The sequence below is a fragment of the Colletes gigas genome, unplaced genomic scaffold (assembly GCF_013123115.1).
Source record: "Colletes gigas isolate AHSC1104 unplaced genomic scaffold, ASM1312311v1 Colletes_gigas_Sc00041, whole genome shotgun sequence".
Taxonomy (NCBI): domain Eukaryota; kingdom Metazoa; phylum Arthropoda; class Insecta; order Hymenoptera; family Colletidae; genus Colletes; species Colletes gigas.
The window spans coordinates 1,619,999-1,635,931 of NW_025106670.1; the positions used below are offsets into that span (position 1 = coordinate 1,619,999).

The 15,933-nt window shown below is 32.7% G+C and overlaps 3 protein-coding genes across 8 annotated transcripts; 1 reads left to right on the forward strand and 2 right to left on the reverse strand.

Annotated features, from left to right (window-relative positions):
• Positions 1-938: 938 nt before the first annotated feature.
• Positions 939-7,074, reverse strand: LOC122402856 (serine/threonine-protein kinase Tao). 3 transcript variants are annotated; one of them, XM_043405999.1, is made up of 12 exons: positions 6,779-7,074; positions 5,380-5,823; positions 4,916-5,264; positions 4,628-4,803; positions 4,300-4,489; positions 3,868-4,220; positions 3,260-3,505; positions 2,915-3,142; positions 2,553-2,792; positions 2,220-2,477; positions 1,794-2,050; positions 939-1,555 (listed from the first exon to the last, which is right to left on the reverse strand). In XM_043405999.1, exons 2-12 carry the CDS (start codon positions 5,683-5,685, stop codon positions 1,435-1,437), a joined length of 2,724 nt encoding a protein of 907 aa, XP_043261934.1. In that variant the 5' UTR covers positions 5,686-5,823; positions 6,779-7,074; the 3' UTR covers positions 939-1,434. The 3 variants fall into 3 exon arrangements, with proteins under 3 accessions (XP_043261934.1, XP_043261936.1, XP_043261935.1); XM_043406001.1 differs by having other exon boundaries at positions 4,327-4,489; positions 6,779-7,073; XM_043406000.1 differs by lacking the exon at positions 6,779-7,074 and adding an exon at positions 6,117-6,192.
• Positions 7,075-7,627: 553 nt separating this feature from the next.
• LOC122402869 (vacuolar protein sorting-associated protein 33A) lies at positions 7,628-10,995 on the reverse strand. 2 transcript variants are annotated; one of them, XM_043406027.1, is made up of 9 exons: positions 10,654-10,995; positions 10,054-10,360; positions 9,781-9,977; positions 9,207-9,691; positions 9,003-9,123; positions 8,784-8,944; positions 8,147-8,692; positions 7,956-8,078; positions 7,628-7,871 (listed from the first exon to the last, which is right to left on the reverse strand). In XM_043406027.1, the coding sequence occupies exons 2-9, from the start codon at positions 10,156-10,158 to the stop codon at positions 7,783-7,785; spliced, it is 1,827 nt and encodes a 608-aa protein (XP_043261962.1). In that variant the 5' UTR covers positions 10,159-10,360; positions 10,654-10,995; the 3' UTR covers positions 7,628-7,782. The 2 variants fall into 2 exon arrangements, with proteins under 2 accessions (XP_043261962.1, XP_043261961.1); XM_043406026.1 differs by having other exon boundaries at positions 9,207-9,706.
• A 66-nt stretch (positions 10,996-11,061) lies between these two features.
• Positions 11,062-15,294, forward strand: LOC122402865. 3 transcript variants are annotated; one of them, XM_043406022.1, is made up of 5 exons: positions 11,062-11,534; positions 11,682-11,816; positions 11,988-12,994; positions 13,069-13,819; positions 13,907-15,294. In XM_043406022.1, the coding sequence occupies exons 1-5, from the start codon at positions 11,198-11,200 to the stop codon at positions 14,797-14,799; spliced, it is 3,123 nt and encodes a 1,040-aa protein (XP_043261957.1). In that variant the 5' UTR covers positions 11,062-11,197; the 3' UTR covers positions 14,800-15,294. The 3 variants fall into 3 exon arrangements, with proteins under 3 accessions (XP_043261957.1, XP_043261956.1, XP_043261955.1); XM_043406021.1 differs by having other exon boundaries at positions 11,988-12,545; positions 12,609-12,994; positions 13,069-15,294; XM_043406020.1 differs by having other exon boundaries at positions 13,069-15,294.
• Positions 15,295-15,933: the final 639 nt, after the last annotated feature.

Genomic DNA, 15,933 nt, shown 5'->3' on the forward strand with positions numbered 1-15,933 from the left:
AAAGGTCATAAAGTTATAAAAATATACAATTATATTTAAAGAAATCGTTATAATCTGAAAAATTCCATATTTTTAGCTGAAAAGGAAACCAACCACCACAAGATATTAAAACATGATGTTAAATAGTTTTTAATTGTAACATTATTTTCAATTTAAAAAAATGCAAAAATTACTCGAGTTACCTATTTTATGTGTTGCGTACTGTATAAAGTACTTCATTTTTCTTTCACGTGTACTATAATATTGCTATTTAAAAAGTATATATCAATTTCTCAATTAAAAAATATCACACGAATAGAAAAATTAAGATAATTATATATGTATATGATTGACGGAGGATTGTATCGAGGCTTCATATCCAATGTTGTCAAATTAAAACCAAGAAGAACAATGTTGAAAGGAATTTGAAGCGGAGACACTGTCATATTTTGGTAATTCAACAATAATTTTATTATCAATTTAATTTTTGATATTGACATACCTTCTTAATAATGTAAAACAAATTGTATAAAATAGTAAAAAAGTGCCTTTCAATTTTAGAATTTAATCTTTCATTGAAATAACGAATATCCACTAACATGAATGTAATATCATAATTACAACATAGGATACTGTAAATAAATTTTTCATTAGTTTGTCATTTTGTAAATTGAATAATTGCATTAAGAATGCAGTTAAATAAATAAATCGATTCACTGAGTTTTTTGTTAAATCAGACCAAGTGTTATCGAAAGCTTGAAATAAGATTTCAAAGGTCAACACATGTAATTATCGATAAGATCATTTAATACTAGATCTTCGATAAGTTAGAATCTTACCGAAAATATTGTTCCGTGTTGTTCTTATTTCAAATCTTCAATTAGTCAAAATCAAACGTATAATAATTCGAGCATTATGATTATATTGTTTTTTTTTTTGTTGTTTTTTTTTGTTGTTTTTTTATTATAATTGCAAGATATTGATAAATAAATGTCTTTAAACATTTTCTGTAGTCGCATATAAAATTTTCCGTATGCTATAATAATTGGCTTATTTTAAACCCAAGAACGTTAAGATTCATTTTTCAGTATAGTAGATAAGACTGATACTTAAACGGTTTATCTTTTTTTACTTCTATTTACTTCACAAGATATTTGGATATGGTTAATAAATATTACAACGTTGCAAAAAGCATCTAAGTTCTTCTTCAATATGAAGCTCTCTTTCCAGATAGATCACGTTGACATATTTTGATAATTAAAAAATATGCTGTTACATTAATTTCAGTCCAATACACATTCCCAACCCTAACAAACCTCTTAGGTTTGAGTCGATGCACGTAACGAGCCAACTTCTGCTATGTATGTAAGTCATTGAATTAAACGTCGGTAGACTCATTATGCACTCACTACAGGCAAACGTACATACATACATATTCTATTAATATGATTAAAATTAAAGACTATTAGGGGGGAAGGATGTAGAACTATTACTGTGAGCCAGACTTAACATTGAGCCACTAAGGCTTTCATCGTCTGGATAAGATTCTTTTGATGCCTCAGCTATCGCCAGAGCACTGCAATAATTTTAAAATATATATATATATATATATATATGGCAAAATAGCATTTTCTTCAATTCTTAAATTTATCTTCATATCTTTTAAAAATACACCAAGAAATTCTAATGGCCAGCTTAGCATGACTGTAACTTTGAATTATTAAAGACATATAATTAAAGAGGGAATATGATCGAACGACGAGTATTATCCACCCTCTTAACGTTTTCAAAAATACAGATCACAAATTACATACCTGAATCCTATTCTTGCACTTTCCTCGTCAAATTGTTGTAATTCGCGTTCCTGTCTTTCATGCAGTAGACGTATCCGTTCACTACGTTCACGTAAAAATTCCTGAGTTTCAAGTTCCATTTTTTGTTCAAGCAAAGCTCGCCTGACCGACACTCGATCTTCTAATTCACGGCGTTCTCGATTTCTTTGCGCTTCGGCTTGCATTTTGTTTTTAGACTGATATGCCATTAGAATTTCTAATTCATAATTCAATCTTTCCTGTAGATAGACAAAAAAATAACACATACCATCATTCATTTAGTACATTTTCAACGAGGAGAAAGATTTTTAAAATTATATTCGTGGATGTTACTGCTAATTCCGAGACATTTAAATAAAAAATGTTTAACATCTTACGATCTATTTATGAAATTTTTCACTATCTTACCTTAAGATTATGGCATTCAACTTCTTGCGATTCATCTAAACGTATACTTTGTTTTTGAAGCATTTCTGCAATACTTTGTTCATACTGATCACCCAACAAAGCTAACTTTCTTCTTTGTTCCTCCTTTAATTTTTTAATAACCGCCTTTTGCTCTTCTTTCGCTGTTGTTTGTAATGTTTGACCTTTGAATGCTTTATATTGCAACGTTTGTATTTTACATGTCTCCCTAAATTGTTTCCGAATTTGCATTTCCTTTTGCTAAAAAATAATAAACATACATAATATACTATATTAAGAGAATATTATATTACGTAATTTGAATATGTAACTTACTTTGAGACTTTTCGGTTGTTGTTTCAGTTCTAATGCGTGTTTCTTACGTAAATCACGCTCTGCCCTTTGCATATAATCTTGTTGATTCGAAAGTTCAGTCGCATGTTGCCGATGAACTTGATCTTCTCGAAGGGCATGAACAGCCCTTTGCTGTCTATACTCTAATTCTTGCGTTTTTTCATGATGACGTAACAACATATTATGTGCTTGTTCCAATTGCTGTTGCCTCTTATTTAATTCCTATATGTAGAAGCACATTATAAGAACAATAAACCTTTCTTGAACACGAGTAAATAATTCTTTAAATATCTGTTTATATTACTGTAGAATGCATTAAAAAATAAAACTAATAATATACTAACTTCCCGTAGCAATTCTTGTTCCAAACTATGGAAGATGAGCAACTTTTTTCTACGGAATTTACGAATTTCAAGATCAAGATATTCTCTTTGCCCTCTTGCAAGCCGTTGTTCTTCTTGAGCTTCCATCTGTCGTAAATTATCTTTCTGACTTTGAAGCGTAGCATCTCGTTGACGTTTTGGTGTAACTTCATCTTGAGATAATTCTTTTTTCCATCTCTCTTTATAAGCCTGGACAAAATAAAGCATCGATTAAATTATTCAAAATTATTACGAACATTTTAAAATAAATATTTTTAATTTACTCGGATAACAAGCTTCGATTATCAGCTTAGTATGTATTCTTACTTTGTAGTCTCTCTTGTGCCGTGCTTCTAGTCCTTTCCGATCAGCCTCTTGTCTACTTGTAATTTCTTTGTGAAGCTTCTTCTCTGCATTTTGGTTTTGTTTAAGTTTACGTTCTAATTCTTGCAAATGCCTCAATTGAAGTTTCTCCAATTCTTTACTAAATTGTTGCAAAAGAGTTTCATATTCTTTGTCTAGTAATTGTTTATGGGATTCCATTTCCATTTTACAACGTTCTTCCAATTTTACCTGTTTAAATAATTTATAATATAAATTATGTAATTAATTATTATAGAGATTGTACAACAGAATTGAGGAAAATGTAATCGAATTACATTTGTCACGATAAGATTACACGTAATCAAACTGTAATCGCACTATAATCCAGGAATAATTGCTGTCTAATTACGGTACGAACATAATCATGAATCTTTAAAGCGTCTAATAACTGTTTAATTATTGTCTAATTACTGCGTGATTGCAGTGCGATTATATGTAATCATATTGTTAGAAATGTAATCGATTTACATTTTCTCATCCCTCCTGCACACAATTTTTTAATACATCGATAAAAAAAAAACAGAAAATAGTAATAATAATTAGAAACTTACCAAAGCACCTTGGTGTTCCCGTCTCATTCTTTTATATCCACTCATTTGTTCGTGCATTTCTTCCTGCATATGTTCTTTTTGTTGTTTAGTCACAATTGATGTCGTCCTAATCGTTGCAAAGTTATTGGCACCATGTTCAAGAAGATTGGCAGTAACACCACCTCCTGATGATATTTTATGCCGATTTCGTACAGATCCAGTGGAATAATCATTTGCATCGGCATTTGGCCGTGGCAGGCTATTGGTGGACGAACTTTGAGAACTTGCGGAAACACCCATCGAGTGGATCGAATGCTCAGAGGTAATTGAATTACTCTTACTGCTGTCACCACCTGTTTGTTCATCAGGAGTATCTGTAAAATATAAATAAGAATATCAATCGACAAATACATAATTAGAAACAAATATTGTAATTTCAAGTAAAAAACTAACTTTTCTGAAGTTTAATATATAACATACCGTCAGCATCGCCAACCGTACTTTCAGTCTCGCAAGCATCAATCATCAAGATCTTTTTCATTTTCCGATAATTCAAATTATCCAACTCTCTCACAGCAGCTTTGGTTCTCTGAATTAAATCTATTAGAACTTGAGGAGAACGTGTTCTGGTGACAAATTGGTGCTGTAAAATTGAAAGCCTATAAGACGACAACTAACTAGACAACTAACTAGACAAATATTTTTATATGAAAATCAAACATAAAAGCAACGGTAAAGTTACATATCGGAAATGTAATAGAGATCTGTATAAAAGACTCACTGATAACAGTCTACCAGAGGCTGGCCTTTCAGTTGGACTTTTAGTAAGACACACTTCGACGAAGTGACGAAAAACATCTGACCAATCCGGAGAATTCAAAGTCGGTGTATCATTCTGAGCAATATGATACAAAGCACTCATAGCATTCATGTTAAAATACGGTGGTTTCCGCTCAGCTGAAATTGCAATAGTTATAATTCATTACACCTCTAAAAGAATTAATATTTAATATACCTTTTTTTTCATGCATTTATAGATATTAGAGAAAAGAGTAGAAAACCATGGTACCTAATTCGATACATGTTATTCCCAAAGACCATACATCTACTTTTCCATCATACTGGCCTTCGTCCATAGCTAATATCACTTCTGGTGCCATCCAGTAAGGAGTTCCTACAAAGCTATTTGCTGGACACTTTATACTGGCTGACCCAAAATCTGCCAATTTCACCGTTCCATTTTCGGTGAGTAAAATATTTCCTGCCTTCACATCTCGATGAATTCTTCCAAGAGAATGAAGATAATGCAAACCACGTAACACACCTTCACAAATTGCAGCTATCTCGTCTTCTTTCAAGGGTCTTTTATGAACTTCGATAATATCGGATGCAGATCCAAGGCAATATTCCATTACCAACTGTGATAAGTCAATAAGATTATATGTATACGTACTAATAATAAGTTAATGTTACAAATAATGCGATAACACTATGCGGATAGTTTGATATTTAATAACTTTGAAATGTAAATACCCAAGCAGTGTGGTCCCTGAGATAACAACCCTTATACTCTATTGTATTGGGGTGATTTAGTTGCCTAAGAAATCGAATTTCCTTCAGGATATCTTGCCACTTTTCGACAGTTTGTTTTCCCAAATATGACATTTTCTTGATAGCAACAATTTCTTTGGTAACCAAACATCGTGCATAGTAAACAGCCCCAAAACTGCCATGCCCGATTTCGCGCAAGTCCTCAAATATTTTCTCCGGATCATGTTTCTCAAATAATTCGGCAATCTCTGGGTCCTTAAGGCTACCAGGCCTTGGAACAGCTGGCATAGTAAAGGTGTTAATAACTAAACGGCCGAGGCCTATTTCAGACACCGTTAGACGTCTTCTTGCCTTTCAATCTTCTACCCTAAATTTTATAATTTTACTTAATCCTTTGTCAGTCCATTCCAAAATTTAACATTCTATCTGTGAAAAGATATAAGTTACAAATGTTAATATTAATTATTAATAACCGAATATGTCTCGTATAATATTAATTGCAATTCGGTTAAACTTTTCTTTAGAGAAAAAAAATTGTACAAGATACAGGCACTATTTGTACAGCCATTTTAATTGGAAATAATAAATTTTTGATTAACAGAAAGAAATTTGAAATAATTAGCAACGCGTAAAAGTTAGCGTGTTAAAAAGTATGTTGATTTCGCCAGAATAAATGCATATAGAAAAAAAAATATTAAGAGAATGAAACGATACAATACATGTTGCATATCTTGATCTCATATTTTCCCAGATTCACTTTTTTATAAGTTAAGAGTAACAAGTTATTTTTTTGATTAAAAAATACATCGACGATACACAATGTTTGGCATATATCATTTACACTAATTTCTATAACGTAAAACTAAATTAAAGTGAAATTAAACTCATGTCTGTGTAGAATGTTCCTTTGTAGAATTAAAACGAGCTTGACACTTATTCACGCGGTCCTGGATACAAATCACACCATTCTTTCTATCCGTCGAGAAACTCATCTGACTCGAATAAATATCGTATGTTTTTAAAAGGAACATACACAGGGAACATTTAAACGAACCTTATCAGTACTACTATCAGACTATATTGAACGACAAGTATTTTCGCGAGAGAAAGAGAAATAATCGTAGAATCGGGGTTGGTAAGCAAAGAAGGCGGTCGAGTGAAATTCGCAGGAGGTAGAAATGCGGGCGTAAGGAGGGTTGGGTCTCTGACTCGAAGCAATCGCGTCAGATTGGTCCCGCAAATACAGTAGAGGAACATTGTCGCCGTAGCCGAAAGCGGTTGCCGTGTTTGGATCGAGCGTACAACATCGCGTTCGGATCCCGGTGTATCAACTGAAATTTATCCCAGAGCTCCGGCAGCAACGAAAAAAAATGATATTCACCTCCAAAATGGCGAGGGAGCAGGTACGGAAGCATGCGCGCAGCTCCGAGCACTCTCTTCAGGCGCAGCACCTCTTTTTCCTGAACTTGGCCGATCCTTCAAGCATATTAAGATCCGAGGATCACAATTTTTCGTCGTGCAAACGCACCGCACCCCGGAAAAGTACACGCCTCGTACGTGTCACGCACGTACGCACACACGCGCGAGACGCGACAATCCGCGGCAACGCAACAATACGGCACCCACCGTCAGCCCAGACACACGAAAATTCGCAAACTTTTTGACGCCTTTTCGCCTGGCCTGGGTGTACTCTACGACAGGCGAGTTCTCCGTCGATGACAAGTGGCGCTCTGTGTCGATCAACTTCTAAACTAATAAACATCACCACCGGTAACTACGAGTTACGTCTTTACCAGTTGCATTTTAACTCGATTTAACTCAATTTTGATGAAATTTTATTAATTACCAACTTTAATGTCGGCTAAATTCGAAATCTTCCCTTCTTTATCGAGTCTAAAGTTTAGCTTTAATTTAAGAAACGACTGTACATTATTCAAAAGTAAAATAATAATACATGAAATTTGCTAATTTATTGCAGTAATGTTCACGCGTACGCCTAGTATGTATGTACCAGTGATGCCAGATTCAGCACCGTCGGGTGCACACTCACACATGCCAGATACGCGTAAGTACGTGACCTCGTGCACAATACTGGTAAAGAGTGGAATCTCATTTTAATTTATTAATTTTCAATCTTAAAGTATTATCGTATTAATAATATACATATGTGCGCTCATACATGGGACTAATAAAAAAAAATTTCTTTTTTATCAATAATTAAAATATGATCAAAGAGTCATAAAATGTGTATTTCTAAAAGATAAAAGTTCATACATAGGTATAAATGCACTTGTCAGTTCTTTAAGATATGTATACACAATTATAAACATATAAATATAAACTCTAATAACAATATTTAATATCAATATATTTACCTATAATAAATTATGTACTTTCTAAATTTTCCATTAATGACGTTAAAAACGTGTTTCCATTGATTAGCTTTGTAGTGCCAACAACAAATTCTACGTTTACTGAAAAAATACATTTTCTATGAAATATAATATAAATGGAAACTGGAAATTGATTTTGACCTTTTAGTAATATATATTACATACGATCATCTTGTTGAGATAAAAATCTGAGAGCAGAAATTTCTGCGAATGTACACCCTCCGATGAAGAAAACCATTACCAGCTTTGGTGGTTCAGAATTATAATCTTCGCTGGTAACAGAATTTCCTAAAAATTAGTGTATCTATTAATTATGCTACTTACAACTTGAAAAATAGTTTTTATATATTGTTTACTTCTTCCAGATGACAAAATGTTAGATGGAGCACTGTCGATAGTAGAACCTGGTAGCAAACCCATTACATCGTTTAAGCCTTGCCAACCAGTCGGTTGTACAAGTTGTTCTGCTAATCGAACAGTTAGTGGTGCATATATAGAATGAACGTAACTAATATCTTTTGGTGCAATTTCACTTTCGTCCTCGACCGTTAGTCTTAATGCTTTTCGTAAAACTGCATACTGACGAGCGGATTGTTGTTGCTTTAATAATCCAGCTTTTTCTAAATTTAATATCGTTGGTAAATGTTGATACCCATAAGTTTGAATTATTTCTCTTTTATAATAGTCTAGTAATTTTGGTTTCAGTCCAGAGTTTGTTAAGGACTGTATACAAAGAAGCCGTAAAACTTTAATAAGTGGTTGTTGTTGTGCTATCATATCTTCTATATAAGCATTCGGCTTATCCGTATCGATGCAATTCAATAATTCTTGTTCAACTTGCAACGATTCTAGGAAATTACTTGAATCTGTTACTTCTTTTATCATTTCTGCTATTGTTGTATCTGAAAATAAATTATAGAATACATTATCAATAAATTAAACGTATAATTAAAGACACATTTAATATTATTAAATAGAATCAAAAGAATTTACGTGTTGCTAATGACTGCTTGGTGGCCAACATATGTGGTAAGCGTGCTACAAATTGTTTGATTTCTTGTACGCTTTTATCTCTATGTTTTTCATCAAACTGCGACGAAATAACTTTGGCTTTTTTACTAAGGACAGGGCCTACGCCATTAAAATTTTTGTCCCTGAAAATTAAACAGATTTATAAGATACGAAGATATATTAAACTGTACAAATATTCACCTAATTTCGGCAAACAATTCTTCTCCGGAATTAAGTATGATTTGTTCTTTTTCATTAAGAGATATCGTTGTTGGAGAATCTTCTGAATCACAAAATCTTTTTGCTGGCAACTTGACGATATCTGAAATTATAACAAATAAAGTCACCTGTTTTAATATAATAGCAATGAAATTTCTATCAATTATGAGATTAAAGATACTCTACTGCAGTCTATCCCAAAAATTTCATCTATTAGTCCTTCGTACGTTAACTGTGTAACTAGAGGTGAAAGTAAATCTATAGACCGATCCAATAATAATAAATATTCTATAGTAGTTGATTGTGTAGACGTTGTTTTAATTTCTTCTTCTTCTCGACTTAATCTTTTCAATAACTCCCAAACTTGATTAGCAGCACATCCTCTCCCTGTAACTTTTGGGATTTTCCCATATAACTTTTGCAAACCATGAATGGCTTGTGCAACTTGATACAAGCTGGTTGGATCATTTTCTAAATGAAATTCCTTAAACGATCCACTAAGTTCCATAGAAAGAAGATCATTATCAAAAGGAAATAAGTCACATTTAAATTCTTCTATTAACGTAAAACTACCAAAAACTCCTCGATTTTGGAGTTCCTTTTGGCAAACAAGACTTTTTCGAGGTACAAAAAATAAATGAAATTCTTTGCGTGGCCTTTTTTCATTCTCACTGCAAATTAATATACTATATAAGATTTTTATATACTATTGCAAAGGAATTCGTTATTAAAACTGTACTCTTTTTTACTTTATCCATACTTGTGAACATTTTCAGCGATTAAATCCATGAGATCTAATTCAGCTCTAGTAATAAATATTATGTTCATAATATTTGATGGTATATTTAAACTTCCACTACGTAATGGATACGCTTTAACCACATCGTGTTCCTCTAGCAAACTGTATTTTGCAACAAGATCAATCGGTCCAGCAAGAGATTCGTCCCATATAATTGCCTATTAAAACTCACTTGTCAAAGAAGAATAATTTATGTTAAATTAATAAATAAAATTGAAACAGTCATTGTAATACCTTTGTACCATCACATTTTTCGAGTAAGCAAAGTAATTCTTTTCGAACTTGTTCTTGTATAATCCCCACGTTTAAACGGCCAGTTGATAAATATGTCGATGACATATTTTTAATGATATTATTTACACACAATTATTAAAAGTATTCCTGTCACTTCATGTACATTAAGCTGATTTTATAATTTTTATATGACGTTTATCCATTTAAAAACTCATAAGGCTTTCGTTCGTACAAATTGTGAGTGTCGCACTATCGTCCTTCCATATTCTTCGTCACAATTTTCGACCAATACCGGTCAGTCAGCGGACTGCAACAGGAGTAGGGATGTAAACACGCTGTGCCTTCGTCATTCGTGGAAGGACGATACTTTCAATGCTACCGATATTATTGTAATACTTATAAACATCCAAAGAAATACGTATATTTTATAACGTGTCAGATGGCCGCAAATAACTGAAAAGTAGTTCGAAACAGTTGTTTTCGAAACCGTTCCAACCACTGGTTGGAACACAATAATTTAGTAAATTGCTAGAATAGATATATGGCATTAAAAATATTCTCGAAATTATAACTATAGACAATATTTTTGCCATTACAAACTTTGTAGATATCCGAAATTTGTCCAATGGAGTTTATTGATCGTGAGTGGACATGGCTGGCCTATACATACGGTGACCATTCGTCCTTTTCTTTCAAGTAACTGTCCTTTGAATTCATTTAATTCTTTAAAACTTAGTTTAGTTTTGTCCTTTTTTTTTTTTTTTAAATAATTGTCCTATTTTGTTCTATTTTACACTGAGGTCAAAATAGAATAAAGTTACTAGGTCTTGGTACTAAATATCATAACAGAACAGTAACATGTCAAGCAATGCAATGGCGCTGCAGCGACTGCAGCAGCACCTTCAGTGCAGGATGTATTACTGAGACTGAGACTGACATATTCTCCACCCCCACCACCTGTTGCACAATGAAATTTGAACTGTGTCGGTTAGTAGTGTCGGTTAATCCGAGTGTATGCGTTGTATATTGATAAAGTTAACATTATTACGTGATGGACATAGATGCTTTCTTTTTGTATATTATACTCCAATTCTTATGTTAACTTTTAATCATTTAATTAGTCATAAAAGTTAATTATTGAAAGATGAGTGATTCTGGAGATTGCGTTAAATATAAGTGGATCCCCGAGAGCACCGCATTACTTGTATCAGTTTGGTCGGATAGACAAGTACAGAAACAATTTGAATATACTTCAAAACCGCAATTGATTTGGGAAAGCGTTGCACGTTATATGAAGAAAAAGGGATATAATGTTTCTGCTAAACAATGCCGATCTCGAATGAAACAGGTTTTGGTATGTTACCGTGAAGCTAAAAGAGCTGGTACTCGAGCGGGTGTAGAACAATATTATGAATCAATAGATCGAGTTCTTAAAAACAAGCGTTTGGAAGGAAATAACTTAGACGGCGTAGACACTGTAGGTAAGGCCGTTGAAAATTAACATACGCTTGATGAATTTGTTTTATTTGCAAATTTAATAATTTAAGGTTTCAAATTTTAATAATATATTACAAGTATACTTTCCAAATATCAAAGAAATCAGTTTATGCTGTTTGTTATTCCCTCAGATGCAATGATGAATGTTAAATCTCCACCAAAAGATATTAAAACAAATAAAAACTTACAAATGAGATACAGATTTCAAGAGCCTCCGCAGTCGCTCCATCATACAGAAGCATTGTCTCCTATATGGACATTAGGACGTAAGAATATTCCATAATGTTTGACAACAACCATATTACATATTCACTCATAAATTCTTATAGTTACTCGAGGTTCTCATAAAAATATTTACAAAAAATCTTCTGGGTGTCATTTTAAAGGTTGATTACTATAATGTTTGCGTAGTAATTGTCGTACGTATTATTTTGTAGGTGAAAATGAATATCCCGATTCTCCCGAGTCAAACGAAACTGTAATAGCTCGGCCTTATAGAGTCTTTTCTCCAACAAGAGATGTAGCTATTAATACCGACGACCAATTAGGTCAAATGGCTGGCAGGTCCACGCAATGCGATTCTTTTCCAGAAGAAATATTGCGTCCAAGTTACGATTCAAATTTATTGCCTGGTTATCCTTATGTTGAAATACCCTTTCAAAATACAGTGCAAAATGTACAAAATCATATAATTCAAGAAAATATGCAGCAACATCAAAATTTACAACAAACTGGTATATGCAATGAACAAAATATGTTAGTAAATAATCTAGCTTTTCAACAAAATCTACATAACTTGAATCAAAATTTAACAACTCAATTTGCAAATATACCAGTTAATCCAATGACAGTACAAAGTTGTAATTTAAAACATGTAATGCAGCAACGAAATAATTTACAACATACAACGCGTGCAAATAATCGTGCGATGCCTCAAGAACCACAAAAACTTGCACTTAGCCGAGATTTAAGAGCTGCATATAAACAACAATATGGTAATATATTAACTCATATGCCTGCTGTAATGGATACAAAAAATGGTGGATGTTTATCTCCAGATTATTTACCAGATGCATCTCAACATTTAAATGATGCTTTTTGCCAATCAAAGAACGATGAAAAAACACATAATATAAATGACGGTTTTTGCGAGTCAAAAAACGATGAAAAAGTACACAATTTAAATGAAAGCTATAATCAATCTACACAAGTACCAAATCCTGATATTTCTGTAATAACAAATAATGCAACATGTAACGATGATAGCCTTTTATTGGAGTTTTTACTGAATTCATCGACTCCATCGGAAAGTGATAACAAATCGAAGGATGCTGAAGTTAATACAGAAAATATTCCACATGTACCAGTCAGAAAAAAGAAAGCACAAAAATTAGAGCAGCTCTTTCTGAGTGCAATTAATTCTCAAAACGAAGCTGTTAATAAGGTAAGATATAAATTATTGTTTACTTTTAATCTTTTTTATGTAATTAATGCATATATTAATCCATATTATGTTAGATCCTTGCAGCACAAAATGATATACTAACAAAGTTCTTAGATATAGATAGAGATCGTCAAAATAGATTTGAATGTCGAGTAGATGATTTACTGAAAGTCGTTCATACTTCTGTACATAGAAAACAAAATTCTGAAACAGATGTCGAAATACCTCCACCGCAGATAGAACCTATAATAACATCATTAGTGCCTCCTCCAAGGCCTGGAGCACCTCCTCCAAAGTTGGACTTGGTTCCTCCAAAACCATGCAGAGTTCCTTGTACAGTGCCAAATTCTAATATTGAATTAATCAATCAAAACCCTATAGCAACAAGACCAGGTGTTGTTTCACCAATAACTAGTCCAGTAAAAAAGCCTGGTACTATATGGTCAAAATTAGGACCAGTATCGCAATCTCCTTTTGTCAAAGCTCAACAACGATTAGGCTACCAATCTGCGTCAACTACAAACACTCGCACTCAGTCCTCCGCAGAAAGACGTATAGCTAGAGAAATGGAAAACATTGCTATGAATATACAAGCTGTAAAATTTGAAACTACGAAATTCTTAGAAATGGAAAAACGATTAGAGGAGACAATAGAAAATGCTCGTCTTGAAGCGACGATAGGTCAGACCTTACATGCGCGTAGACAATTATTTATACAAAGAGAACCTACTGCTGCTGTAGTATTGACTGCAGCATTTTTGGAAAATGAACGTCGCACTTCGGAACAAATTATGAATAATTACGACATGCTTAATATAAACGAAGGTAATTTAAAAACTATTGAAGATGACTTGTTAGCTGGCCAAGGAGAAAGTTATGAACATTTACGAAAACTAACTATTCAACCTACAGATGTAGTACCCGGTGAACCTTGTAATACTTCTACACCAGCAAAATTAGGAACCGTTTCTAATAACAGACAAGAAACATCTGTAGCAGTCCCAAAACAAACAATTCAACAATTGGCTCAGCTTGTAATGAATACCGGAAGGTGGAAAGATCTTGCAGCACAAAATGAACAAAAAAATTCGGTGCGCACGATTCAAGGAAATGTACGAACGGACGAGAACGTTCGCGCGGTTGGTTATAATGAAGAATTTCCAACCGCACAGCCTAATACTATGTCAAGAGAAAATCAAATTAAAGATGACAAAAGTTATGTTCGAGATTGGATGTTAAATAGATATGGAGTTACAGCAAATGAACAGAAAACAGTGTATGGACCACCATCGTGTAATACAGTAAATAAAAATAATAAATTCCCTATAGGTTTCACAACTACAATGTTAGACACTGAAAACCCGAAACAGAAAGATTCGAATAGCGAAGTTTGTAAACCACTTGATTATAACAATCATGTTTTACCGGGTGGTAAACAACAAAGTGTTCGTTTTATGGATGAAGCGCTAGCTGAATTACATCGTATGTACATGGAAAGGGTTTCCAAAGAACAACAAGAAATTAATGATAGTTTACCATATGCGACAGGTAATGGTAACGCTACTATTTCGGTTAAAAATCGACAAATGATTGAAAAGTATATACATGAAATAATGCCTAGAAAGCAATTCGGAGATAATAAAGACAAAGATACTGATTCAGATAACGATGAATTTTTGGACACTACTGCTACTATGCCCACAATTGTACCACGTCGAGGATCCCTTACATCCACTGGTACTGGATCAACGGGAACTACACATTCCATAAAATTCTCAAAGCCAGATAACTGCATAATCAGTTAATTATATTAACATTAAAAATTCCAGCCAATACACGAGATTATAGGAAAAAGGTAGAATTATAATACTACTTTTCCCAACGTAATATAAATCATACTTTTTGAAACATGAATATATATTACATTTGACAGTCGGTCAAATAGGTATACGTATACGTGCAATAATTTTCGTTTCATAAAAGGTATTTAACACTTTTACTGCGTATGATGACCGCGGATGGTGTATTTCGATTTCCGATGTTTCATTTCAAGTACAAAATCATCCCGCTTGTGTTCGCAGTAATAATATTACAGATTTGTAAAACAAAGATCGAGGATTTGCTTGTTACGTTCATTCGAAAAATCACAAGTCACTGATACGCGGTAAAAATGTTAAAAAAGGGGGATTACTTTTTTCTATACTAATAAGAAATTGATTTTCTTTAATTATCAGCAATGATGCATGTGTTGCTTCAGCAATAAAATCACAAATGCTTTTTTAATCGATTCTTTGTTTCGTGTGTGCTATTAAATAATAATTTCTATTAAATTGCATCATACATATATATATATATATATATATAGTTTATATTATGAAAATTTATATGGTTGACATGCATAACATTATTCAATTTTTTAGCTTTGTTTTTACTTTACATCTATGGTTCATCCATATATCCCATAAATGTTAGTACATTTTTAGAAGCGTTGGATGTATTATTACAAAATGTTCTTACCGATATACAGAAACAGTCTTTGTTTGTTTATTTTAAAAAAATGATGAGTTGCAAAAAGAGTTTATTATTCTTTAACGGTATTGTGTCAAGAATAGTAATGAGTTTATGTAATTTGTGTTTTGGAAATATTTAAAAATATTTACTTGAATATGTTTCAGATGATTTAATTATAATTATAGTATCTGTAAATCATTAATTATAATGAATAAAGAAAAAATTCTAGAAATTGTGTATTTTGATCATTTACAAAGAGAAGACTTTTCTGTTCTAACTGAACAAACAATTTTATCGTATGCATGTTTTATTTTATTAATACCCTGTTTCAGAAATTATTTTTGTTTTTATTGTTACCGTTTGTAATGATTTCTCTAGTGAAACGCGAATATTTAATGGCCGATTCGGATGAGCTCAAAAAAGGATTT

Excerpts from the sequence above, each read along its gene's own strand:
- LOC122402856 (XM_043405999.1), bottom strand. The coding sequence starts at position 5,685 with ATGCCAGCTGTTCCAAGGCCTGGTAGCCTTAAGGACCCAGAGATTGCC. Across the intron at positions 4,804-4,915 it reads AATAACATGTATCGAATTAG|CTGAGCGGAAACCACCGTAT; the intron begins GTACCATGGTTT and ends TTGCAATTTCAG. Across the intron at positions 2,478-2,552 it reads AACAACCGAAAAGTCTCAAA|CAAAAGGAAATGCAAATTCG; the intron begins GTAAGTTACATA and ends ATTATTTTTTAG.
- LOC122402869 (XM_043406026.1), bottom strand. The coding sequence starts at position 10,158 with ATGTCATCGACATATTTATCAACTGGCCGTTTAAACGTGGGGATTATA. Across the intron at positions 8,693-8,783 it reads CAAGCAGTCATTAGCAACAC|ATACAACAATAGCAGAAATG; the intron begins GTAAATTCTTTT and ends ATTTATTTTCAG. Across the intron at positions 7,872-7,955 it reads TTTATCTCAACAAGATGATC|TAAACGTAGAATTTGTTGTT; the intron begins GTATGTAATATA and ends GTATTTTTTCAG.
- LOC122402865 (XM_043406020.1), top strand. The coding sequence starts at position 11,198 with ATGAGTGATTCTGGAGATTGCGTTAAATATAAGTGGATCCCCGAGAGC. Across the intron at positions 11,535-11,681 it reads AGACGGCGTAGACACTGTAG|ATGCAATGATGAATGTTAAA; the intron begins GTAAGGCCGTTG and ends TTATTCCCTCAG. Across the intron at positions 11,817-11,987 it reads TCCTATATGGACATTAGGAC|GTGAAAATGAATATCCCGAT; the intron begins GTAAGAATATTC and ends ATTATTTTGTAG.